At 42.0% G+C, this 27,899-nt stretch overlaps 3 protein-coding genes across 8 annotated transcripts; 1 reads left to right on the top strand and 2 right to left on the bottom strand.

The window, feature by feature from the left end:
* The first annotated feature begins 76 nt into the window (after positions 1–76).
* Positions 77–16,485, top strand: Mob2 (MOB kinase activator 2). Of its 3 annotated transcripts, XM_077414481.1 has the most exons (6): positions 77–266; positions 382–521; positions 14,199–14,453; positions 14,778–14,902; positions 15,113–15,340; positions 15,911–16,485. In XM_077414481.1, the coding sequence occupies exons 2-6, from the start codon at positions 427–429 to the stop codon at positions 15,988–15,990; spliced, it is 783 nt and encodes a 260-aa protein (XP_077270607.1). In that variant the 5' UTR covers positions 77–266; positions 382–426; the 3' UTR covers positions 15,991–16,485. The 3 variants fall into 3 exon arrangements, with proteins under 3 accessions (XP_077270607.1, XP_077270606.1, XP_077270604.1); XM_077414480.1 differs by having other exon boundaries at positions 78–521; XM_077414478.1 differs by lacking the exons at positions 77–266; positions 382–521 and adding an exon at positions 10,982–11,932.
* LOC143901858 (uncharacterized) lies at positions 16,079–19,114 on the bottom strand. Its single transcript, XM_077414482.1, has 3 exons — positions 17,917–19,114; positions 17,510–17,849; positions 16,079–17,328 (listed from the first exon to the last, which is right to left on the bottom strand). Exons 2-3 carry the CDS (start codon positions 17,782–17,784, stop codon positions 16,905–16,907), a joined length of 699 nt encoding a protein of 232 aa, XP_077270608.1. The 5' UTR covers positions 17,785–17,849; positions 17,917–19,114; the 3' UTR covers positions 16,079–16,904.
* A 2,867-nt stretch (positions 19,115–21,981) lies between these two features.
* On the bottom strand, positions 21,982–27,815 carry Hip14 (palmitoyltransferase Hip14). Of its 4 annotated transcripts, none has more exons than XM_077414459.1 (10): positions 27,346–27,815; positions 25,769–25,907; positions 25,429–25,628; positions 24,983–25,192; positions 24,610–24,904; positions 24,289–24,489; positions 23,629–23,790; positions 23,390–23,546; positions 22,898–23,142; positions 21,982–22,752 (listed from the first exon to the last, which is right to left on the bottom strand). In XM_077414459.1, exons 2-10 carry the CDS (start codon positions 25,904–25,906, stop codon positions 22,516–22,518), a joined length of 1,845 nt encoding a protein of 614 aa, XP_077270585.1. In that variant the 5' UTR covers position 25,907; positions 27,346–27,815; the 3' UTR covers positions 21,982–22,515. The 4 variants fall into 4 exon arrangements, with proteins under 4 accessions (XP_077270585.1, XP_077270583.1, XP_077270586.1 ...); XM_077414457.1 differs by having other exon boundaries at positions 27,391–27,812; XM_077414460.1 differs by having other exon boundaries at positions 24,610–24,889; positions 27,391–27,810.
* Between the last annotated feature and the right edge of the window lie 84 nt (positions 27,816–27,899).

Raw genomic sequence — 27,899 nt, 5'->3', positions numbered from 1 at the left:
TCTCTTCCGCCTTCTCTCTATCTGTCGTGGTGGTGGCCGCCACGGCAGTGGCAGCGGTAACGGCAGCGGCGGCGAAGGAGGAGAGGACGGCCGCGACGTGGACGTTCGCGCGGTGGTGGTACCTGGCGAACGGTGGCCTGCCTGCTCGTCTGCCTGCCTGCCTGCCTGCCTGCCTGCTCGCTGCCTGGAGAACGGCTATGTCAGTCTGTGCTCCGTTGCTGGCTTAGCGGCCGGCCCAGTGATTCCAACCGATCAACCGGAGCGGAGTAGATATATATTTTACCTTTCTCTCTCTCTCTCTCTCTCTCTCTCTCTCTCTCTCACCTTTCTGTTCTCCCTCCCCTCTCTCTTTCCCGCCCTTTCCATTGTTTTATGCCCCAGGCCCATTTGCCCGCGCTTCCCCGGTACCGCCGCGCTCGCGTCCCGATGTTCGGCCTGGGGAACAGGAAGGTCCTCAAGTACTCCGCCATCGAGACGTCGCTCTCCATTGACGTCGAGGATACTGTCACGTGTTTCTGCAGGTCAGTTTCTACTTACGTCTTGCTCCGACGTGACGATGAACGCGCGCTACTTGCGTTCCCTTATACGTACATACCGGCGACGATGTGTGCGTCGGTACGATGCCGGTAGTATTAGCGATAACGTTAGCGTTCTCTCGAGCGTTCCCATGAAAACCAATCAGAGTTGATACAAAGTGCACTGACAATTTTTATGCACGTTCGTTAAAGATGTTCATCTGTCGGTGATATACAGTGGCCAGCACGGTTAAAATCAGTTGTATCGCGAAATTCTTAACAAGCGATACCACACCAATAGTTTATTTTATTATAACCTTTACTTCGATATTTTTGTTTTGTGGTTTGAGACAAATATCTCATGTATATATATATATGTTTCTAAAAGGTATGCTCAGTAATTATATATTTCTGTTGCTTTTAAAAATACGAATGTATTATCATTAAGGATGTATTAGATTGCATAGGAAATGATTTTTATGATTTTATTTCGTTCGAACGTAAGAAGCTTAAAGGTAGAAGGGATTAGAAATTATTAAAATTAGGGTAATAAGAAAAATACTCTCACACAGAATCATCGTTTCTAAACTTCGAGGCCCATCAAAATCTTAGATTTTTAGATATATTTCTTCATATGTCTCTGTCTCGTCCAGGACGTGTCACAATTCTAAAATTATACCGTACAACGCAGTTAATTGTGACTGAAAATCATTATATTCCGCGAAAGAAAGCGTTGTCATTTAAAACGTTTTTTTTTATATATGCGCTGTTGTCTTTCAACTTAAGTTGCCGTTATCTCCGTCTGAAAGATAGAGGTACGCTGTCTCATTGCTATCGCTGATACGTGGACTTTTGTTAACGATTCAACGACGTAAAATGTAACGCACAAGGACACTAACGCAATTATCTTCGATTCATTCTTCAACAATTAAACTTGCGTCGTCGCAAAGTGACGACATTCACAATTATTCAGTAACGTCTTTCGTTTTTCCTTCTCTTTTTTTTTTTAATCGTTACGAAACACTCGCAAGTCGCACGTCAAGGACGGCACCGCTTAACGGAGCGGCATTCATATGCCTGTCCGATAAAAGAAGGTGCATTCTGGTCATACCTTTCTCATAAGGCACGATAAGGTTGGGAAATATATGAGAAGGCTGCTCGAAAAGCCGTCCACCGAAAACACGAAAAATCGTTTCATCAGGCGGTGAAGCTGTTTCTATGAAAGGACGAACTGGCAGGTTTTACTCCTCTCGACAAGGTCTAAGGCGAGATACTCTCCCCGCGAGGAGGTGAACGAGTATTGAGATGCTGAGACGCGAGCGAAATGCGAACGCCTGCTCTCGTACAATTTTACGAAATAAATCTCGGAAGAAAATACAAGAAGCTGCAAGAGTATACGGCTATACGGTGAACCGTCTTATCGAACAACTGTTTCTCGCAGAAGACTCCGTTTGCGCAGTTTGCTTCTCGCTGTTTGCTTTAATGACGTATACGGTATTTAGCGGCATTGTCTTGCGCCGAACAATCGCGTCAGCTAAATATCTCGAGACTTTAGAAATTGTCTGCGATTTTGTTGGAGGATTTCGCGTTATCGCACATAAGGAATTAGTCGGAAGAACTTGAATTCGTTCTCGAAAGCGTATTTAGAAAACGATGAAAGCTTCTCGTCGGACGTAATATCTATCTTCCTCGAAATCTAAATTTAATTTGGAGACAAGTTCTATCATACGGGAACGAGTTTGTGATCTCGAAGTAATCTCAAAACCCACGGAGACGGAAATGCCAGGGATGTTCCCACGTTGGACGGTTAAACGCAAAATCTTCCTGTTTTTTTTTCTTTTTTCCAAAACGGGTATATTTCCCCTCGAAGTGCGGGTTCTCGCAGCCGCGTCAACTCGGACGTGTGTGACGCGTCGGAGCACGTGCCCCACGGCACGGTCGTTCTGCGCTCGAGGTGGTCAAAGAGGGGCCGCCCCGGGCCGCTCTGCGGCTTTCGAAACTCATCGTCGAGGATGCTCGTATGCCGTACCGGTTTTTCGTCGCACTGCCCGGCGCGTGGTCTCAAAACGCTCCACTTTCCTGACGCGAACCGACGTGTTCTCTTCTTCCTCGTTATGGATTTTCGGCCGTCCGAGCCACACCACCGCACGGGTCATGACTCGACGCGTTTTGAGCGCGGAAGATTTTACGCGATTTTCATCCGTTTTCGTTCATTTACATAGCGTACCACGGCTGCGATACGAAAATTATAATTAAATCCAAGCGCAAATATCATGTATGATATATTCGTTAATTTCGGATTGCTTCGCAAAGGATCATAAATTATACATCTAAATTTAACCGAACGTTAACTTTGTTACATGACAAACATCGCTGCGATTAATTATCGATCCTTACTCATATATCTATATACTTATGCGCGTTATATAGTACTTTATTTTACGAATAAAATTTCCTTGGCAAAAGTTGCCAAAGACTTAATTAGCGCGAGAGTATATTTAAGTTTCAAGGTAGCTTAAAATGAAAAAGTCTCAGCGAATTAAGATTTAAATGCGTGGATAGCTAATGGAACTTGGTTTTCGCCGCGTCTTTGAAGAAAAAGTGGTCTCCTCGAGGGAGGTTGTTAAAGTGATCAAATGAAAAAGAAGGAAGGCCGTGTATGAAAGAAAAGAAGGTCGTATTGTCGGAAATGCACATTAAATATTTAAAGAAATATACAAGACAAGTAGAGCTTCGTACTGCGTTTATGATTCTTTTTCTTCTATTTTCGTCTAGGAGACGATAATCTTCAGGAAAATACTTTGTATTATATATCTACATTTCTTCTCGAAATGCGTCAGCGTAGTGCAGCATACGATGGCTACGTCAATATTTGCATTTAGCAAAGTGCTATTGGATGGGCAAGTTTCACGCACTTCGATATCTTCCGCTTGGATCGATATCAGAATTAAGACGACGACGACGACGACGACGACATGACCTCATTTTTTTAATGACGACCGTGTCCATCAGTTGAAGACATGGGATCGGCCGTGATCGAGCACTTGTACAAACATTGATTTCTAAACCTTGCGCACGTGGTTAAAAAGAAAATAACGCCCTTCGGGGATAGAAAATGCGTCGTAGTTAGAGAAAAATTAAAGTGCGAAACATATTGCGTTCTAGAAAAATGAGCAATTTATGCGTGCGCTTTTGGTATATCTGCGTTTTAATGTTACAGGGTGGGACACACGATGGGAAAGGGAGAGGCCGCGAAATTTATTACGACCTAGTGACGCTGCGTATGACGATGACGCGTCAAAGTAGTGGCGTGACGTTTATTCCCGAAATGCGAGACCGTTGATGGCTCATTTGGCTCTAAGCGAAATGAAGCGGATTGACGAGAGGAATATCTCGCTCGCGCGAATGCGTGCCAGTTTCTGTCGCGTGGCAAACGCGTTTACGTGGATCACACATTTTCATTAAGCTGATTAACATCCCGACATCGACACCGTGACGAGGTCACGGTAGAAAGAAATCACCCATCGGCTGTTACCTTCATCTGGGGCTTTTTTTTTGGTGACGTCATAGTTGGTTTAGCGCGTTTGCCTGGCACTTGCTCCGATATCGCGTTGCCAATCGATTAATCGCCAGAGGCGCGTACTATCACCCGCTTGTAATCGCGAATGCGTGTTGCGATCTTTTTTTACCTGCTTGTCAAAAGATTCACTCTGCGTCGGGAGGCGCGCGATGGTCCTTTATCCCGTAATATTCGGTACGCGGCGAACGAGCAGTTACGTGGGCGACACGAAACGCGAACCGATTAATGGACTTCCGGCTGGGAGACGTCAGGCGCGGCGAGACGCGACGAGAAGGCCGGTTTCGCGGAAACCACAGGCGAACCGCAAACTGTCGCGCCACACACACACACACACACACGCCGCAAGACGGGAAAACCTCCGTCTGAGCGGAAGTGTTTGCACGCAAGTCGATTGTGCGAGGAGGAAGCGTCAGATTGACGCGCCAGTGCGGAATTCGTCCAATCTGGAAGAGCGAATATAACTTTAGCCATTTGTCACATTCTTAATTTAAAAGTAGGAAAATTATATTAGTTCCACGTTCGCTTTTATCTTTTATACTTTGTGGTGCTCAGCGATGCCCATTTGCGATGCCCAGCCTTGAGAACGTCGACAAGGCAAGGACGGAGGTCGAGAATACGTAACTCGCGAGAGTTACTTGGCGAATCTCGCTTCCGTGGGAGTGGTGGCGCATGACGGGGGTAAACAAACGCGAGGGAAATGTTTATCGATGGGGCAGTGCCGTGACGTCACGCGGAGGCGCCTTTGAGGCACCAACGTTCGTCCGTCCATCGATCCGCATCCCGTAAGGATGTAATCCCGCAGAAGAGGGTAACCCCCAGTGGCCCCCTGATGGCGCCCGGCGCCAACCTCCGACCTATCTCCCGATCCCCTCGCCCGCCCGATCGTTTCGATAATTATTTCCCCATGACTGCGATCTCCCGGACGACCCGGACGTTCCGCGTTGTCAAAGCTGACGTACAGAATTCAACCTCGAGGATTCAACCTCTGTCCCTAGCTTTAATCGTTATCGATCGCTGGCTTTTGCTCGAGCTTTTGGTCGTTAAAGGACTCAATGCGGAAACTGTGGAGTCTAATCTCGAGGGCCTTGTGCTTTGCGCTATAATTTCTGACGTGGATCACACTGCCGGATCTGCCAGATAATCTCCCGGTAATTATCGATGCAGCGTTTCGCTTTATCTCTATGCCAAGTACACGTATATAATCATGTTTGATGGCTAGTCCGCGTATCTCGTGACGAACAGGTGCAGGGAAGAGCCTTCTCCGATCGGCATCCGTTGAAAATCACTCGCAGTTGTGTACGAAGAAGCTTTTATTGTCCGAAACAGTTTTGGAGATGGCAATCTCTATTCATATACCGGTCGTCACGATTTTTGTTCTCGCTGATGCGTGCGACGATGGCATAACAAACGAGTTATTTCTTTTTGCTATTTTGAGGCATGCCGCATCATCGACCATTTGAATATAATTCCCCGGCACGAAAATAGATACGTCGCAATCGTTTCGCGCACGCTTCTTCAAAGATATATGAAACTGAAAAATTGCTCGAAATATGCCGGATATTTTCCTGCTCTTTGATCTTGGAAAGATTGCACCGCCTGGTAACAGATCATTCTCAAATCAAATGAAAGTGATAAACATTTTTGGCAGAACCGGAAGCGTTTGTGTTTCAAAAGTAGAAGCGCATAACGCCCGAGCTCATTCCGCAGTCCTGCACCGCTTATATTGCATTACGCGTTCGTTTTGTATTTGAAAGTATATGATCCGGAGTGGGGAATTAAAGATTTCGAATTTTGAATAATCACGTAAAATCGATCGAGGAAGACCGATGCGCGATACAAAGATACAAAGCGACGCATGATCCGAGGGAAAGATCAGAGAGATAGAACGGGAGAGAATACTCTCGCGCTGCGCGGAGCGATGAGCAGCGCGGCGCGGCGGGTGGCGGGGGTGCAGGAGCGGAATATTGATTGTCGCAGAGTCAGGGTTCGGGGCTCGGGGCGCCGCTACCCCTCGCCGCCGCGCCACGCGCATTGCCCGCCGTCCGTTCGACAGTCAGCTGACTCGTGTTACCCGACTCGCACAGCTGATCCGACACACGCCGCCGCGCCGCGCCGCGCCGCGCCGCGCCGTGGTGGCGCAACCACCGTCGCATTGCCGCCCTCGCGCTTCTCTCCCTCTTTCTTTCTTTCTCCTATTCGCCGCCCCTCGTCCTTCACGACGGACATCCCTTCCCTCTTCTTGCCTCTACATCCTCCGCGCATACCCGTGACTGTCCCTTTGAAGCGCGATACATATTAGGCTCTTTTTGAGGGAGAAGGGAAACAAAGTACGGCGGAAATTGCGACGGGAATAAATAAGTTTCCCGTCCTCTCGCGAATAAATCGAGTTGACCTGAACGCGACTCCGAAACTCGCGGATATTCCGACCGGCCGAAGCCGGCGGAACTAATTTCATTGAACATTTTGTCGGATATCTCGTTTTCCTCGTTGGGGAGTCGCACTTTTGTGGCTACGCGCGACGCACTCCGATCGTTGCGGACGGACACGAGGCGTGTCCAAGTTAATTCAATTTTGCGACTGAAATTGGTATTCGTTTGACAAAGCCCGTTTTTTTTTATGTATGCACACGTTGGATAGATATTTCTGGCTTCTGGCATCAATCGATTGATCGCTACGCGCGCATAAATAACTTGTTCATTGAAGAAAAATGGGCTTCCACTCAAGCTTGTAATTGCAGGAGCTACAATTTTTATCCCAAGATCCAGATTTAAAATAAATTCTAGATTATTTTTGTATATTTTTATGTCTTACGCACATTTCTCAATTTTTCAAGGACACGGGTTTGATTATAAGTCTTTTAAATAAAATTACGAGAACACGACACGATAGATTACACGATAAAGATACGTAAAATGGGTTTTTGATACTTGATTTTTTTAAGTACAAAATGTATAAGCGTATATATCAAATATATATTTGTAATATTTCAATTGTTCTACTTCTAAACGTACTATACTCGACAAAGGCATTTGTTCTATCTTTGCGCTTTGTGTTAAACGTTCCGTATGGCTTTAATATATAAGTATCGATAGTTCCTCTTTGCGAAGCTATCGGAATTTATGTGCGCCGGTCAGTGTTCCGCGGTCATGCTAATCCCTTCCAGCTCTCCGAGTTAGGCAAGGGAAGGTCAGATCTGGCGGAGATCAACGCGCTCATATCTCGCGATTGCATTAATATCACGCGCAATGTCGTGGAGCACGAAACAGCGTCGACGGAATAGCTCACCGGATAGAAATGTGCATGCGCGAGCATGTATATACCTCGGTCCTGCGCATATATAGTCAAATAATTGAACGAGATGTTGGGAGGAGGATCTCCCAATGTATACATTAAACACAATGTGAAACAAAAGAGCGCATCGATAAACGTTGTTAGGTCAATAACTAATTTAAAAATAAATCTGATAATAAAATTAAGGCGATTGGGTAAATTATTTAAATTAAATAAATTTAAGTGTTAGGTTGGAGCGACAATCAAGCAGGGACGATAATGAAGAAGGCGATGCTCCCGATTCCAGGCACGTTTATCACGTCCAGAAATTATTTGGCACGTCTAACGCGAATCGATTGAACAGTTTATACTTCGAAGCACCATCTCGTTACCGTGCTGGCCTTTTGATAATCGTATCTGGGAACCGTAGTGCTAAATTCCATTCCGTAACCTTTGGTTAACTCTCGTTGACTCTTTCACCGTTACAAACATATCGAAGCGGCAAGTTCCGTATTTGCTTTTCTCTGCTCTGTCAACGAATTATTGATCTTTTCTCGTTGTTTTTCAAGATTTCGAGAATCCAAAAAATGTCGGAGTTTTTTCATCGGGAAACGCGCGTATAGCCGAAACTGTCGGTAGATATTTGTCGGTATCCGGGCATCGGCTCTAATTCGCGCTGCACATCGGCGCGTTTCAGCTGGCTCCCTTCGCCCTCCCACCGATAACGACTCCGCGATCTCGGCCACGACACTCTCGGCAGTCTGGGCAGTCGCGTCCGTGCGCTTGACGGCGACGCGTCGCGTTACGTCGCGTGAGGTCGGGTCGCGACGCTTCGAGGCTACGTTCACTTCCGGAAGGAAGAAGAGAAGGAGGAGGCGCGAAGGAAGAGGAAAAGTCTCCGGATCGCCGACTCGCGGCCGCGAAATGCGCGGACAACGCCTCGTCGGAACGACGGCCAGCTCGATACGTACGATCGGCGTACGGTTTAGAAAGTTTAGGACGGCATACCACTCCCGTCTCTCTCGTTCTTTCAACGTGAAAGAGAAAACGTCTTTCCGCTCGTCGTGATCCGTCATATGGTCCATAAGGGTCCACGACAGCGATCCGCGGGCGCGATGCAGCGTGATTCGATTAGGGAATTAGAGAAGGGCAGGATAGGGTGCGATGATCTCGCGAGGAAATGTTTGCGACGTGTATTTTTTTAGACGGGCTGATTAATGAAAACAATATTGACGAGAATAAAAATGAAATATACATATAAAACACTCATAAAATTTTTTTTCTTCACAATATCTATAGAGAGAGAGTTTAACGATGCCTTTTGAAGTCTGTTAAACCGAAAAGAATTGTTTGCCAGCGTTTTTTTACGTCAGAATGATTTCATTGGATTTTGCGCGATGAACATCCCGGAAAAGAGTGAAAATTATTATCTCTGAGAGAGTTGGAAATTAAACAGAGGATTATTATTATGTAATGAAAGAGGGATATATACGTAAGAGAAAGAAAGGAGATTGAAACAATATAAACCGGAGGTTAAATAGACCTTCTGCCTAGAAATTCTCGTGAATTTTTTAGAAAACGTTATGTTTTCGGGAGCTCTATAGGGAACGAGAAAATAAGGTGGTCCTTTATTTACTCCCCTGATTCTGCGGGATTCTCGCCGAGAGGCCGACCGTGACGGATTCTTTCTGTCAGAATATCGAGGCCGAAGTAGCTGAATTTAGTGCTAAGCAGATGGACGTGGAATTTCTTTCCTAATTCCCGCGGGATAAAGAGACACTTTAGCGTATTTCGTTCACAAAAATAAATTGAAAATGTTATTTCATATATATTATATTGTATATAATATAAATAATACATGAACTTTATATATTAATATTACTTAAATTTCGCGTCGGAAGGGAAAATCGCAACTTATCTTTGTTCGGTAAATCGCTACTCCCGGGTTGCGTGATGAAATTTTGGACGAAGACCGACGTGACCTCGTCCGGGTCAGGATCAAGGACGCAAACGTCACGGCTCCGTCGAGTTGTTCGAAATCGTCGGTATATCTATTTGGCTCGATTTCGTTCACTTCGCGACGCATCGACGCGATGCGGCCGCGGCGACGCTCGAGTTTCCGCTCGGACGGCTAACCGGGTTGATAAGTCGCCAGTGCGCACTATTATTTCTCGTTACTGTCAGTAAATTGCAGCGTAGTCATAATTGTAAATTATTAAAATAAGGTGGACTTACGCGCTGAGAGATCTCTCTATTCTTTAATCAACGGGAATTATAAAATGATTTTGCGTGACACACACACGCGCCCTCGAGGTTTTTATATTAGTCTATTTTTTTTTATATTTTCAAGTCTCTCTCGACTTCTGACCGCGTGTGTTACGAGAGTTCGGTCTAGCGCAAAGTTCGCGTTTTACCTGCGCACCGATAACTCGCGGCAGGAAATAATGTTGGCGGAAGCAATGTGGACTTTTGCGCCAATAAAACAAGCGCTCGCGAAAAAACGAAGGCAAAGTATAAAGTACAAAACGAGCGTCCGTCCACCAGAATGAAACGCGTTTATTCGTACCACGTTCTTTAATTGACGTTGTCTAATGATGATTTACATCATATTGATAAAATTCATTATATTTATATTGTATTTTGTTTTTGTGCCATATTACATTTGGTATATCACCGTATCACAGTATAAGCTAGATTTCGCCGATAATTCTCTACATTCAACACTCGTTAACGTCAACAAAATCGCGATACCGAACTTCGCAACACGATAGCTGCGAGTTCTGCACGTTTGCGGGATATTGCGGAACGTAATTCCACATGCGCGAAAAGTTATAGTTAAGGCACGAACTCGCCCGAACTTCTCCGCCCTCGCTCGAGGTACTCGTCACGAGACGATCATCGATTCTATTTTGGCCGACCGGAATCGCTAATCCCCCCAGCTCCCAGCTATATTTTTCCTCGTGGCGTTACGGACGCACGTGTACGTGATAACCCAGTTCCTAAAAGACATCGAAGCGACAGACTCGCGACGATGATAGCTCGAAAGCGAGAAGCCTGGCCGGCCTGGCGCCGCGCCAGCTACGCGTAAGTATTGCCCGAATTTTTCTGGATTGGCGGATCGCCGCGAGGACACGCCGAGAGAGAGTACGTAGAGGAGAGAGAACGTGAGAAAACGGGGTGAAATGCAATTTATTTTGATACTCCGAAATGTAGATTCCTCGGGAGTAATAATTTCGCGGGGGATAATAATTTCGTATGCATCAGCCTCGTATCTGCTATACGCTGATCAAAATGGAAATTCGGGACTATCGGTATACCTACATTAATCCGCGCAGTAGCTATACGCGGGTTCTGCTTCAATCATTATTCTTTTCCGATAAAACGGTTCACCGAAAGCAAACGCTCGAATTTTGCTCCAGATCGACGATGAACGATCTTTCACGACTACCCGTAAACGAGATCGATTGTCTTCCAAGCACAGCGTGTCTTCCGCAACTTCCGTCGTCTTCCCGCGAGCTACATATTTCTTCTCGAGCCGAACAGTATAGATCGGGCGTCACCATCATCTATGCTACTGAACGAATCGCCAGACCTGGTAAGCCGATGAACACGGCGAGATGAACGAGAGTCCGAGATCAGTTTAGCTAGGCCGCTTTCAATTTGGAGGAAGAACTATCCGAGGAAATCATCTGAGGGAATAACGCATATGAACTCTTCGAAAGAACCGAAGCATGCAATTAAGATGCATGACAATCAAGTGACACTTGACATCAGTCTCGCGTTCTTTCAGCGTGTAAAAGATATCACGCGGTTAGGAAAATTAAGATCTGCAAATCCGAGATGCACGACTATCAAGTGATTTGCTGATTACCCTTCGTTTTTTCAGCACGGAGTGAGAAAATATCGTTACTAAGAAACTTGAACACGTTTATAGTACACGAGTATTTAGAACGGATTTTATAGAGAAGAAGAAAAAGAAGAGGAGCGCGGAATAGAGAAAAAAAATCAAAATCTAGACGGATCCGACCGATTATCAAACCTGCCATTAACAGGTGCGCCGAAAGGAGATTCTCCGATATATCCCTCGATACGAACGTTCCGTCCTCGGCCGAGTGTAGCTCGGCACCGCGCACCGGTCTCCGCATAAGAGGGAGATTCGGAGAAAGCCGTCCCGGCGCGTGCTGGCCAACGTTCGATGACAAACGAACAAGATTTGGTGCCTACCCAGCGTGCGTGAGCGGATCCTCGGGCACGAGGGCGGCGCGCCGAGGCCGAGGAGCAGATCGTCCTCGACGACGACGATCGCGACGACGAAGACGACGGGAACGATGCTACGCTCGCCGGCGCGCGGCGCCGTCACCGTCCTACGGGTGCCCTCCTCCGCTTCCGCATCCGTTTCTGCCGCGGTGGCATCCTCGACGGCCACGACCGTCTCAGCGCCACCGACGCCGGTCCACCACGGCGGCGCCGGTACCGACGCCGGCAGCTCGAACAGCGCCTCCTCCTCGCGTCTCTCCCTGCTCGACACCTGCCATAGGAAGATCCGGCTCTTCGGCGAGCTAGTCGCGTGAGTTTCCCGTCCTCTCCGCCCCGGCCGTTCCCCTTTCCCTCCCCCCCCCCGCAAAAACGATATCGTGTTATAGATACGTATGTGCATATGTGCGTGCCGTAACGTGGAAATTAGCCCGGTGTAATTAAAGCGCATCTTCTACGCGAGATATACGGATTGAAATGGGAAGAGTCGAGTGTCCGTAATAAATTGCCGTAACATATATGCCCGAGGCATCGATAGCGTCGCAGACGAGAGAGTATTATTGTACGAGATGACTGTTGTACGCGATTAGAGACACGCGTCATTGGACAAGGATAAATTTGTATATCTGGGCTGACTTACGTCAGCCTTTTTCCTTCTATGCGGAGATGCAGCTTCTTTCCAGGAGCATGGAAAGCACGTACGCTTTCCGGAGAGAGATTTGTGCGCGTGAGCTTTGGATCGTGTAGACGTGGCTGAACCTCGCTGCTATCGTTATTGCATGTAATTGCATTTTTCACCGGCAGGAAGCTGAATGTGCGACGCGGCTGCTGCGTATACTGAACAAGCTCGAGCCGAAAACCAGTTGTTAATGTTTAGTCCTCACGCGCAGACGAGAACGCTTCTCTATGTTAGTTGCGTATTCTTGTGCGATTCGCATTAATTGGAACTACCGTTTACTTTCTTCATTTTTACTAGAATATTATTAAGTCGGTGCAAAAAATTTCTCTTTCCATTTTTAAGAAAAATGATACTTATCTGAACTTTTCGAAAAAACTAATAAAAAAATTATTTTCTGGATAGAAGAACCATTTTAGTTTGCTAAAAGTGCTACAAAAATGTATAACTTTGCTTTTAACTTTATTTGACAGATACGCCAAATCTTTTGCACCCACGTTATTAATAAGATTCTACTGTGTTATCTCGCAATTTCATATATGTATGTGTATCTATATGTATTCACTAATAATTATATTTAAAAAATATATATTTTTTGTGTGTATTAAATACACACAGGATGTCTCTTGAATAAAGTTCCGATAACAAATTATTTGGAGTAGACCTTTCCTTTAATTAATCAACGTCTCAGGTCTCAGTTCATAATTTGTTTTATATTCTGGCATCAAACGTTAATTAAAAATTTGCAATTTATGTCCAAGAAATTCAATACCATTTAAATTTAATTAATTTCATCTAAAAATACTTTATTGTGGTTTTAACGAAAAATTTTTTTAAAGCTTATAAGAAACATTGATTAAAATTTGATATAGCAATATAGTAAGATATCCCGTGTATTATTTTAAAATATGTAAAATATAGTGTTTTATATATATTATAATGTTAGAGCTATATTACTATCAAAAGTAAGGTAAAATTTCTACATTGCGTACGATAATGGCGCATTGTAATCGATTTTTATAATTATTTGTAATTTTCCACTAAGCAATACTATTTTGTGACTTTTTCCATCGAAAGATTTCTAATTAAGCGATGTTGGAAACGTTCTCTAGCGTCTCATTTACGCAGAAAAAGTATTTGTTCCTGTGAGCGTGATGTGAGAAACACCACGCTCGGCTTCGCTGATAAATTAAAGAGAAATTGAATAGACTCGGGAAGCGTCGAGGGTAATCGTGCAAATCCGATAATTCACCGATTTGATTAATGAATTCGTGTCAGCCGATTAAAGACGAAACGCTTTGTTCAATCTGTTTCCGGTCAATCTGGAGACCGCAAATTAGCGCGCCTATGAAAACGACAATGATGGTGCGTTGTAAAAAAAATTTCTTGGCACTTTCGTTGACTTTCCTGGTGATTTGCTCTAAACGACATACCGCACTCGATATTAGTGTATTATCTTCTGTGACGTTATCATTGATATTTACGATTGGCATACGTTTTCATAATTTTAATCTTAAATTATTTTCTCTGTAGTTCAATATTCAATATCAATTCTATATTCTCTACATGATAGATCCGATTTTTTTCTCGCTTCTTTTGCAAGTATTCTCTCATCGCTGTACAAACTGTTGAAATCAAACTTACTTAATCGCGAACTCTATACTCTTTTCATAACAATAAAATTTTATAAAGAACAATCTCTCCCCAAGAACCGATCAATTTGATTTCGGACAGCGTGTTTATCGATCTCATCCACACACGAGGCTGTGCTGTGTTACATGTACACATTTGCGCCTTTTACACGCGACATCCGTGATTCTGCTTGATTGGCTTGAGCGTTTTGAAAAGAACTTTTCCAGAGGAATTGTCTCACTGACCGTGCGACCGCTTTCTCGTTTTGCAGAAAGGCCAGACGAAAGGAGAAGGATGCGGGAACCACGGAGGATCCGAAATTGTACCTGGAGGAGGCCGCCCTCGAGAGACAGCTACCGGAGCTGGACCTGAGGATGCTCGTGGACCTACCGCCCGGCCTGGACTACAACGAGTGGCTGGCGTCGCACACCCTCGCATTGTTTGACCATATTAATCTCGTCTACGGCACGATATCCGAGTTCTGCACCATGACGGGTTGTCCCGACATGACCGGACCCGGCTTAAGGTACGTGTCCCCTTGTCCCCGAGCTCCGAAAGAGGTTTTCAAGAAATATAGTGTCTTTTAATCGCGCGATACTTTTATTGGACCGTAAACATCCATTCGGCTCTTTCGGTAACTGGAACTGTCAGTTTTTGTCGAGGTTTCTATCCCCTGATATCTATATAATATACGTTCTTTGCCAAACGCACAGTTACATTGTCATCCAATAAAACGTCTTTCATCAACGCAAGTTTGATCGAAATTGTTTACGTACGTCATTTGCACGTCATGTCATTTTGCACTCGAAACAGTCAATATCGATTTGTGACGATTGATTTATCGTTCCAGAACGTATCTGTGGTTCGACGAAAAGGGAAAGAAAACGAGGGTTGCGGCGCCACAATATATAGACTACGTTATGACATTTACGCAACGCACCGTTAGCGACGAAACTATATTCCCTACAAAATATGGTAAGTTGTCTTTCCCTTATAACGCTATGTATTTAATTCATTCTACTTGGCATATATATCTCAATATAATTAATTAACTACGTTATAACTTTACTTAGTACGTAACGCTCCCAAGATTTATTATCGATCGAACGGTTTATTATTGACCTTATTCGTGTTTACGTTATATAATCAAGCGACCGATGTTAATTTCGCCGTGATGTTTTTCAGCAAACGAGTTCCCGAGCTCGTTCGAGTCGATAGTGCGTAAGATCCTGCGGCTACTGTACCACGTAGTGGCACACATCTACCACTGCCACTTCAGGGAGGTGGCGCTTTTGGGGTTGCACGCTCACCTCAATTGTGTATTCGCCCACCTCACGCTCCTTAATCAACGCTTCAATCTTATAGACCCCAAGGAAACGGAGATCCTGGGGGACTTGGAGGCCGCCCTCTTGGGTAAGTTTTATACGTTGCCGTCGCGACCGTCGCGTCGTCGTCGCCGATGTGGTATTGATCGATGACGATTACGCAATGCCGGCGAGAGATCCGAGACTGGATTGCGCATTTTGAGCGACGGAATATTTATTTCTTGACGATCAATAGGGGGTCACCTTCGTCGGAGAATCTTCTCGTTACTATAACAACTACATAACTACCCTTAACGAAGCAGACGATTGAATCACAAATCGATGCTTGGATTGAGCTAGAGAAGAATTTGTTTAAAAAAAGAATGGCTGTGTATGGAAGTGCTTTCGATAACTCCCGCGGTCTTCGTTATCGAAAGCAGGGTTGGCGACTATCGATATATATATATATATATATATATATATATATATATATATATATAGAGAGAGAGAGAGAGAGGGAATGTTCCTTTGTCAGTTATGGGTCAAAGTTACACGCGATTAAGGGACGAACCCAATTACGGTACATTAAGTTTATATTTAGTCTACTACGTTATACAGCCCGGAGAGATACACGCTTGATTTTATGTTATTGATCCCTCCCTTGGCTGGTTGCTTGCAGGTGACTCGACATCCGCGCCTTCGCAGACCTTAGCCATCCAGGAGACTCCGACCACCACGAACACTAGCAGTACCACCTAGATCGCTGCGATGCGTCATAGCGAGCGAGCAGAGGTTGCAGTTCCTGAGACTAGGTGACGATAGGCGATACGTTCGTTCATTCGGTTTCTTTTTGTCTCCTTTTTTTCTTTTTGTAGATTACATGCGAAAAATAAGGTTTATTGCGATACGATCGGCCGGTAAAAGAGAGGAGAAGTATGAGAGAGTGAGAGAAAGAGAGTGAGAGTGCGAGGGAGAGAATGAGAGAAAGCAGCGATTCTGTAAAAATGAGAAAAGATATACCAGTAGTACCTGTACATAGCAAAGTGTGAACAACTAAATGATGTAATTAGGTTCCTCCGTTTGTTGTTTGTGAGATTGTACATAATTTATTAAATAGTAAGATACACGAGAAAGGAGAAGAGAGAGAAAGAACGAAAGAAAGAAGATGAGAGAACGAGAGCGAACGAGAGAGAGAGAGAGAGAGAGAGAGAGAGAGAGAGAGAGAGAGAGAGAGAGAGAGAGAGAGAGAGAGAATGCACGAAAGTGACAAAGAACATTGATTATTATTGACAAAGCTAGTTGCTAAAAGAGATAATTTGTTCTGTAAAAAAAATGACATAATAATAATATTGTAAAGTTAAAATAATACCAAATATATACCTGGTGTTAAGGCATGGCATGTGTTGTTGGTGATGTATCGAACGTGCGTCACGTAGGAATGCAGATTCCTCTAAGGAATGGATCTGTGATCCTCGGATTCGCGAAAATCCTTTGAAAATGCTAAAATATGAAGGTTATTCGACCAATCTCCGTACTCGAGCAAAATTGCAATTTTATGACTTTCACATTTTAGCTTTGCTATTGTCGAGCGTATTGTGTTTGCTCTTCGAGAGAATCTTTAGTCAAATTACTAAAGCTTGATCTTCAGGAGTCTCCAATTTTCGTTTACGAGCTCAAGTAGCAGTGGTCGGGGCGTGAACGTGCTTCACCTCCACGAGCCTGATCGCGGCGCAGAGATTCGCGATTTCCCTCAGGAACAGGCCCATCGCCTCGGCTATCGGTTCGCAGAGGTCCCTCAACGACGTCGCGATATTGTAGAACAAAATCAATACAGGTTGCACGAGGGCGTTAAACAAAATAGACAGCAGTGGTTTCACAAAATAATCCGCTATCAATTGAAGTATCCCCACTGTCAACGGCCGAATTACGCTGTAGAGCACAAAGCGTAGGAGCTGCAGAATAAAGGCCGTGACGAAGGCGATACCGATGTGAATCGTGCCGAAGATCTCCGCCCAAAAGCGGGTCGCTGCCTGATCGGTCTTTTCGGCGCACTTGTCCGTAATTAGTACAGGATGGCAATCGGTTGTTCGATAATATCTGCGAGAAGTATTATATCCGAGTAATTAATTACTGTTTCGTTGATCTTTCGATTGTAATTAATTTAGAAAAAAATCATTCTAAAAATTGAAGAGAGTTCGCTGCAATAGAGCACGTGAAGCAAAATTGGGGAACATTCTTTATATTCGAGAAATATTCTCGTCGAGTGGTCGATACCCACGCGGAGCTTCCATGGTCAAAATAGTAGATCTCGATCTTCTCCGCTATTTCCTCCTTCTTGAGTTTCGTTTTCGTTGGATATTTAAGTGGTTTCGGTTTGCCGGTCTCGTCCTTGGCGTTTTTACTCGGTATCCCTTCCGACAGTTCCTCGCGGGAAACGAAGGGTTGAAATTCGTGCGGCGGTTGCGATGCGTCGAGGTGTTGTTTAGGCGTGCCATTTAAACGCGGCTTGGCGTAATGAGGACACTGAACTTGTTTCAGCTTTATCTCATACATCTTGTCCCTCTTGCCGTTTCTCGGCCGTTTCCAGCGGCTCCAGAACGGACGCGATTGCGGTTTATCTGAAAAATACGATCACCGTTACACCGTGATACCTTCGGTGCGCGTTTCGACGGCGTCTCTAGGTACCTTCCTTGAGTTTCACAGGCAGAACGTAGCCGTTGCTGGAACGATAAATCTGCTTTGAGAAATAAATGAGCTAACGAGATAACGACAAGCGTAGCAGCGTTACATTTTGTGACTATGACAATGGCACGGGAAACTCGATTTAAGTTGCGTCGCAGGTGGCTGACTCTTCGACTTCTTCCGCTGCAACTGGCGATCCGGTCTTCCTGGGACCGCAGACGGGATATCGGCTGCCGCGGCTACGCAATAAGTTGCGACCAGTGATGCATCGGAACACTTGCAGTCCGTGTCTGCATGCAAGACGCAAATAGAATGATTGTTCAACGATAAATGAAAGTCAATAGGATAGACCTAGTGTAAGGTAAAACAAGGGACTAAATCATAGACCTCCATCCATGCACATTTTCGGAAAAAAGAAAAAAATATTGAGTTTTGCTAAAAAATTTGCTGTCAAAAGAATATTTAGCGTTATTTTCGGGGACGCTTCGTACATATATAGTTTACTTTCACAGAACGCTTGAAAAAAATGCAGAAAATATGCCTTTGGGTTTCTCAACGGCGTCGTTTCTCTTATCGACCGTCTCGGTGCAGACCGCATTTACATCAGAATTTATGGCTGAGGTAGCGTCATCCGAGCGCAAGGACGTTAAATTGGAAGGTTCCGTCGTGTCGGCGCAAGAACAATCCTCTCCGGTAACCATGTTAAACGCATGAAAAATTAAAGTAACGTCAACATCGAATAACGCAAACCGAACTGCAACACAAACTCGGAACTCGGAATAAAGGCGATAACAAAAGCGACCTGCAATCGTATATACGTAGCGTATTCAAGTCATATCAGTTTATGATCTTATAGGAATTCGAATTTAAATATCACAGACGCACGACAGTCATGATGATAGATACAAAAAGAGTCCAATAAAATATTCGCGATAATTATAGAAAACGTTTTTGTTATCGCGAATGAAAGTCGATTGCAGAGCGTTATTCTGAGAATTATTTACAATTAAGCAGGCATATTAATCCAGGTTTATCTTTCGTAACGTGTTAACGCGGGAGTAATGTGTTACGGGAGAAAATAAAAAGAAGGAACATATATAGAGCATATTTAATTTTGCTTTTCGGGAAAAACATGACACACGTACATATATATCTTCGTTTTAAAGTTTCTCTCAAGTGAGGTAAGTATTTAGACACATTTAGACTTTTATTTACATCGAACAGAGCTGGAAGCAGAATAGGATGATTATCGCTTAAAAAGTAAATAACGCACCATCTCATCGTGTATATATTATGTTATAATTCAAAAATTTAACAGCAATTCGAACATTCAATGCAGATTACATATGTTTTTCGTATTACCTCGCAAATCACAGTAATGATAAAGGTGTCGCATCGTCAATTACAACTTTATATCTGTATATATATATAAATCCGTTTTTTTTCTTTTTTTATTAAATATATTTCGTATCTTATATATATATATATATATATATATATATATATATAATCTTAAAATTATCTTTATGGAGCTTAAGAAAATGTAGCAATGTAAGAAACGTGCATGTGTGTTAATAACATCCATTGTTATGACGGCTGTAAAAACGTGTTATTACTTTTGTATCATATTATTTCGCTTGTTTAACGACGCATTGACACTCATGATTTGCGAGGATGGAAATCGGTATAATTAAGCGAAAATCATTATGCGCTCATATCGTTCGTTTCTGTCTATCCATCTGTAAATTCGGCAAAATTATATCGATTTCGACCTAAATCTCCAAATATTACAAATACATTAGAAGAAGTTAAGATTAGTACAGCTTACTTCGACGGTTAGATCTTCCATATAGGAAGTAATCACAACACATAACAAAACATATCAATGCTATTGTTTTGCTACTAATCTCATTTGGACTAGACTGAGAAATAAAAGTAATTAATGCAACAATCGAATAAAGCCGTCCGACGCAAAGTAATCCTTTTGACAAATATAATTGTCCGACAAATGATATTATAGTACAATCAGTTGTATCTTCTATATATATATTGCTATATTTATAATATTTATACACGTATCTCTTTTGCTAACACACATTGACATGGAATACTCGGTTTGCAGAAATCGTGTGGTTGCTACGTCAAGTATATCCATATTAAAACTATCTGTATGTTTCTCAACATTTTGTACACGAATGTTTCTTATCGTTCTGTACAAGAAGTCGTCGGGCATGAAAATATGTATGAACTAATACAACCGGTAAATCGAATCTAGAGTTAAATGTTTATCAATGATCTCGAAGACGTATTTACTTGAATCAATAATCATAAAAAGTCCTTACGTTAAATTCGATACTGAAATAAAATTGAAATACTTATTTATAGACGCATCAAATCAAATATACAACATTTACATACAAATAAACAATCATTGAATTTCCTATAATTGAAGGGAACAGAAATTTCATTAATAGAACTAGCATTTAAAATTTAAACGCACCATGCATCTCGTGCATGAATGCGTATTTAGAATAATTCTGATATTAAATATATATTTGTACCTATATATATATTAATCATAAATCAAAGCTGTACTGTGCAAATATCCAACCTTTGATCGATTCGCTTTTACATTACAACACTTATCGAAAATTAAGAATTATCAGATTAAACTTTTTTCCTTTAAAAAAAAACAGGAAAACTTTACATTAAATAAAACGTAAAATGCACTTTTCGAGCCTTAAAGAAAACCATTTTACGTTGTACTTACACAATTCATTTTTATGCGTGCATTTACAAAATTATACTTATATAATATATTTCTTCGCCAATCAACTTATTTTCGGAATCAAAAGATTTAATGAGATATTCTATAAATTGACATTTTCTACATCCTCATTATAAAATGACACCGCTTTAATTGGAATGTACAAGCAATAATTTCATTTTTTACAATACGCAAGTTACAATACGCAGAGCGTTCTCTGTCGTATTTAGTCAAGTTAAATAAATTTCTTTGTAGCGTAACGATACTCTAGACTTACTCTTTGTTTAACATATAAAAAGCGACTTTGTGACTTACGCTTTGACAAGATATGCTTCATATACGCTATAACACAGTCCTTAAATAAATATTACGAATAATTTGTAATATTGATTTGCGAACATTTTAGTCGCAATAGTAACCAATACGAATAATAGTTGGTCTCAACCGAAGTATGCGATGTCGAGTACATAAATGCATTTCAAGAAGCATAACATGGCACTTAAGTCAGGTAGACTCTCTTACAAATTCGAACAATATAGAGTAACCAGTATAAATAGCTGTTATGTAGTTCTCTTTTGGCTATAATTCTATCGCACGGCATTTGATTTTCTTATGCGTTCTAATTTGCATAGTTTATAATATTTATAGCGATGTCTCATAGGCCCCACATCTTTATTATTTATTTTACTTTTACGCCTTACACGAATTTTTAAACATTGCATCATATTTGCATGTTTCGTTATTTGTTGTCTATCAATGAATTTTATACGTTTGTATATTTATTTATTTTTTCAATTATGAATTGTAGAATTTGTCGAGAATTAATGCATATAAATATTCTTCGAATAGTTGCATTAATGAGAAATATATAGACTTCCAATTATTTTATCGATAAGAAAATAATTGTGACGACAGTGATCTTGTAGCTTAAGTTACTAGTACAATTAGAAGTATCGGATTTATAAATTTATAATCACTGAATAGTATATACTTTCAAGTTCTAAGTGCGTTTACTTCTTAAACAAGCAAGTTGAATCATTAGTTGCTATTTATGAATCGCAATATTAAAATTAGATGAAGTCAGTAAATGAATACGATTCAAGATAAATATTTACAATATGTGTTTAATATAAAGAGTAATTATTTTATAGTTTAGTAAAAAGAAATCTCGATATCAGAGATACAAATAGGATGATGCATAATTGAAATGATTGATCGAAGAAATTAGTAACCCTATGCTGCCCAATTACAAATTAGTTTTCTAATCTGCAATTCTTTTTATGTCTCTCTCTCTCTCTCTCTCTCTCTCTCTCTCTCTCTCTCTCTCTCTCTCTCTCTCTCTCTCTCTCTCTCTCTCTCTCTCTCTCTCTCTCTCTCTCTCTCTCTATTTATCGATAATCATAGTTTATATATTACAATAAAAGTTAAATGATACAGAACCTCTTTCATGCTTATTATATTTAGGCAACAAAGGGTTAATTTAAATTATGAAATTTGTGCATTTTTATCGTTTAATCACTCATAGATATCTTTAAGTAGAGTATAGGTGGGATATGCACACATTCGCAATGCAACAGTCTTTTACGACATATGAAATCGAAACATATGACATCGAAAAATTGTTATTCAGCGATTGCTGTATAATAGAGCTTAGAGAACACGCGAACGCGCGCGCGCGCGTAATCGCCCGTGTATGCATAATTACTGCCGTCCTGGAAAGTCACTTACATGTTTGCGGCAACTCTTTGGTGGCCCAAGGAGTACGTCAGGCATAAGTGATATGGTGTATGTATGTATGTGTGTACAATTAGCTTCTCACGGCTGCTTGCAGAACTTTAAACATACTGAAAATTATCTTTCTGCGCGAGCAAAGGTAACTTCTCGATGCTTTGCTTGAGATCGAAACTGTGCAACCAATCCGAGCTAGGTTTCGCCTTCACTCCGCAAAAGCTGAAGTTACAAAAGTCAGCGGCATTCTGCAGGGCACCGCGATGAAACGGGTTCCCCTGCTTGAAGTGTTTATAACGACCGGCATTCATACGTTCATTCGTTGTCATTCCCAGAACCATGATCTGCAAACACATAAAAAAGATATGAAATCATAATCACTCGAAGTAATATAATATTCAAAAATCAAAAAAATTTTCCTATTTTTCTTTATATAATTTTCGTTTATATAAAAAATATTAACATAATACAATTTTAATATCGCCGTACCTGATAACATTGACACGCCAACAAAGTCCCAACCCAGAAAGAATGAAGGGACGTGTTGGCTGCCACCCACATTACCCAAGCATCGCAGGTAGCTGCGGCTACTAGATAGCTGTCCGCGCTATGACCGTTCGTTAAGTTCGACCAACACTCGAATTGCCAATATTGTATACTGGCAGATAAGATAACGATACACAATCCCAGCAAAGACGCCACAAATCCAAGGAAATACTTGTGATTATGTGCACCTGAAAATTGCAGGATGTAATAAAAACTATTCTGTGTTTAAACCGTATTATACTTAATTTTCATAAAACATGTGTAACACTTAATAATTTCCAGTAAGACAAAAGGAGTATAAACAGAATAAAATAAATAAGAAAAAATAGTAATCTAGTATCAAAATCTAAATAAACAGATATAGTAAACTGATTATCACAGTCAGTAACAAAAAAAATTATGTTGATGCTAAATAAGGTATTTGTATCCACTTACCAATACAGTTATTAACCCATGGACAATGATGATCGAATCGCGCTACGCAACGATCACACGTGGAACAATGTTTAGATCTCACGGGTCTTCGGACTAGACAACTGCTGCAGAACCATTGCGGCTCGAAACCACCCGACTCAGCCAATTCAATTATCGTCTGCAAATAAAGATACGTGTACGTTTGTCATTCGTGTACACGAAATAGTTTTACAATAGTAAAAATGACAAAACATCAGTACATTCAATTTATCCTCCTGAGTAGCCACGATAATTCCGGGATCACCCCGCCAAGACTGCAGGAAGCATATCCAGAGAGGAACGGATCCACCGACCAATAACAACCATAAATACCATGCTGCATGGATACCTAGCCAGAATATCCATGTGACGTATATCCACATCTGAAAAAGTAAAGAGAAAGAATCAGCTATTAACTATACAGATCGACAAGCAGTGAATCGATACCTATATGTATTGATGCAATTGTTCATTAATACATTAAAAAATGTCTAAATAAGATATATTTGTGGACGATAATATTAATAACTTTTAAGCAATTACCGCACTTCTCATACGTGTTATCTTATTGAAATTTTATTCAGATACATATTATTAAACATGTATTATCATGCGTGTAAGCATTTACAAGAACTTCAATTTCTTAATATTATGACTAATATTTTTCAAGTATTAATTACATCGTTGCACACTGCTAATAATTTTAGTTTATCTATAGTGTTATTGTAATATTTATTTAATATTGCGTCGTGACACACACACACTATCTTTTAGGCTTATCACCTTATCAACAATGTGTCTTATCACATTTAGTAGCTTATCAAAAACTAATCGTACGTAAACGTTTTTTGATCTAGAATACAATTCGGAATTACACCTACCTTGGTTGCCAAATAAATCGACATTGGCAAAATGAGAAACAGCCGTTCATCGAACACGAAATGGTTCATTAGATACACCGCTACATAAAGGGTGATGAAGGCACCTAGTTTTAATAAATAATCCCATCCACTCTGTAGAACCATACCGATCACATAAAACGCTATAAATGGCGTACTGACCATGCAATACCAACGAATTCTCTGCAAGAAAAATACACGATGATGTTACAAGAAGAGCTGAATTCTCTCTTAAAAAGCGTATTAACTCTGAAGAAATGCACCGATACATATTACGATATACTTATGACACATCGTCATTACCTTATCTCTACACCATGTTCTCGTACGACCTTGCTTCTCCTTAATTTCGTGACTGATTTTATGCCCTAACCACGCGGCGCCGATGTGCGGGCCTAACAACGTCATTGGAGTTTCATTTTGAAAATTGGGCACGTCTAACGAGGCTCCGTGTTGCACCAAGATGGAAATTGCCGTGTTGTTTTTTGCTATAATAGCCCAATGCAGGGCTGTGTTACCGTGCAGATTATCGGTAAGTGAGTGCGACGCACCTAGAGTCAACAACAGTCGTGTTGGATCTAGACTGTAAAAAGAAAGACTTTAAAGTAACCAACGTAACGTCATTCTATTGGAAAAACAAGTCGTTCGTAGAACAATAATTCGGTGCTCCGTGTACCTATTGACTTTATAGGCGCTCCACATAAGGGGAGTCATGGCACTTCTATCCGGCATATTTGGATTGACGCCTTTTGCCACCAAATAAGCCACTATGGCCGTGTGGCCAAATTGTGCCGCCAGGTGTATGCAGGAGAAACCTTCGGAATCCCTCAAGGTTGGATCAGCACCTGCCCTCATCAGTATTACAACCGTGGAGAGATGGCCCTGTCTAGAAGCACAATTGAAGACTAATTCTCTTTTCAAGTTCTTTTTTTTTCAAGTTATCTTATAAATTTACGTATAAAAAATGGAGACTAAAAAGCTAATAAAAAGCTAAAGAAATCATAGGAAGTTTTACGCGTTGCGTAAAATTGTTTTTTTTTTTTTTTAAGTTTTCAATTATTCCTATTGAAATCATAATTTCACTCAATTGGAATAATATTGACGATTTGTTAAAATACTGACCTCGTAGCCCAATGCAACGGCGTAGAAGCTAATTCACCGCCAACAGCATCGACTACGGCTCCCTTTGCAATGAGATATTTAACAATATCTTTGCGATTGTTTATAGCAGCCCAATGCAACAATGTCACAGTCTCCGAATCCGGCTGGTTCACGTCGGCACCACCTTCCACCAACCGTGTCACTCGATCCAACGCCCCATACTGCAAATACACCTGGTCATCTTAATCCATATTTTTAGTAATGCAAATTGCATGATTATGAGCACATATGGATCCTCATCTTTTCAAAGTATGAATTTAAGATGTAAATAGATTCTTCACAATTCGGCCATTGAGATTACCTGTGTAGCTCTGACAATGTCGAAAGAACTGCAATCTTGGGTGGCAGGTCGCACTGGTTCCCGATGAAGAGTGCTGGGGTCATCGGGCTCACGGGTGCCCTCGCCCTGGCAGGCGGTTTGCATTTGCAGCGCGTACATGCTACAACCAGCACAGGACAAAAAACACAAGTGTCTAAAGATTGCATTAGCATAGAAAATATCAACGCAAAAGATATATTAAATCGAATAAAGTCAAAAACAATATTGTACAACTTTGAAGTAATTTATATTTATGTAAATAGTCATCGCTGGTTATTAGTAAACTTTTTTATGGCGTAGCAAAAACCACTCACAGTCATAATTAATATTAAACACTGACACGGTCCATGAAATTCCCTGTTTTCTTTTCTCTCATTTCTAATATAATAGCTAATATAAACTTTATTCATTTATTTATCGATAATCTCCTATGTAACAGAAATAGGAAATAAAGTTGATATTTTTCGCTTCTTTTTGTAAAATACATTCAATGATCAATCATTTGTCCTTTTATTATTTCTCTCGCAACTAGACAATAAACCCAAGTTTTCTGCCTGAGGCCTTGCCGAATTGAAAAACCGATATCCCTGACTCGTAAATGCTCATTCCCCCATGACGCACAACGTACTAATGTACTATTTCGTATTCGCGTCATTGACTAATGTTGCACGCTGCGGTGTGTATATAAATTACGCTAAATTATACGTGTTCAAGGCTGATTGTAAGATGGGTCATTCTTTTTCCAGCTATGTTACCTATAGTCGACGAATACCTAAGACACGATTAGATCTACATGTTTAGTTGTGCTTTTAAAATGTACGCGAAGTATATGTATATATTATATTATACTATATTACATTTAGAGAAAGGTAAACAAAAGTCAAGATACTTATATATAAAAATCTGTTTCTTTTAACTATATTACATTAAGCGAACCAGCCATAAGAATGAGAGGAAAAAGAAGGAAAATGTCTTGTTTAATGTTCGTTAATTCGACGTACCGTATCTATTCAGACACAAGTCTTTTAGAGACATTTCAACATTCCTCAAACTTAATTAAAGCTCAAACAATTTTTTTAAGTGAAAAAGAATCAATTTTTATTCACATTTGTTTCTTGAATCGTGAATCGCAAAGACAGATCCAACGATTGTGATTCTTTCGTTTTCGTCTTACAGCAGCACTATCCACTTATCGTCTCGATTGTAGAATCGGAGTGACAGAACATTTTTATTTACTACACCTGTGTATATCACAAATCTTTTCTATTTCAGACCGTAAGATAATCCAAAGTAGATAATTAATTACATCGGTATCGCAAGATAAACGGGAAGCGAGAGCTAATTTTCTTCACTCTTGGTTTCTTTCGGCGTTTGGAGGTGGACGCAACGCGACGAACGCGACTCACCCTCGGCACCGACAGCGCGACACGTTCTTCCGTTCCCAACGGAGGGAAAGGGAGGCGGAGAAACCGGCGGAGAAAAGCACTCGCCCCGATACATTCGCCGATCGATCTTCGGAACGCGCACAAAAATAAATCGCTTTACACATACATGCGTACATATAAGAGGAATTGGAGGAAACGGCCCGGCCCGGCCCGGCTTACCTCGACGACGGCGTTTATGCGCTGTTAATACGTGGTACACATAGCAGCGGGCGACGACGACCGGACCCCCGGGGTGCGAGGCGAGGACGAGGAGTCAGTTTTAAGGGACGAATCGTATCGCGCTTCGTGCCGCGCACCAGAGAGTGGGGCGCCGCGGCCGGCATATCACACGCGCGCACACATATGCACGAAGAAGACCACGGCGGGCGGCCGAGCTACCGGGGGCTGACCTTTCGTCAATGGCACCCTCCTCGATTTCGATCGCGGGAAACGTGAATTACGCGAATCGCTCGACTCTTTCTGGTCCGCCGTTAGAGTGACTCGTCTCGAGCACGAGCACCGAACGATCACTTCCCGCTTCCCGCTTCAGAAGTCAGAAGAGGAACGCCGCGGTGCTGGTGACCACCCGCTCCGTCATCGTCACCGTGTTTTTCCCGGTTTACGCGACGATGAGCACTTTGGGGGCTTGGGATTGGGCAGGGATATCGACCAAACGCTAGCGCTACGCC

This window comes from Temnothorax americanus, unplaced genomic scaffold (genome assembly GCF_048541705.1).
Source record: "Temnothorax americanus isolate GAGA-0224 unplaced genomic scaffold, ASM4854170v1 Scaffold36, whole genome shotgun sequence".
Taxonomy (NCBI): domain Eukaryota; kingdom Metazoa; phylum Arthropoda; class Insecta; order Hymenoptera; family Formicidae; genus Temnothorax; species Temnothorax americanus.
Note: the sequence above shows the minus strand (reverse complement) of the source record. Positions and strands in the feature narration are given on the sequence as shown.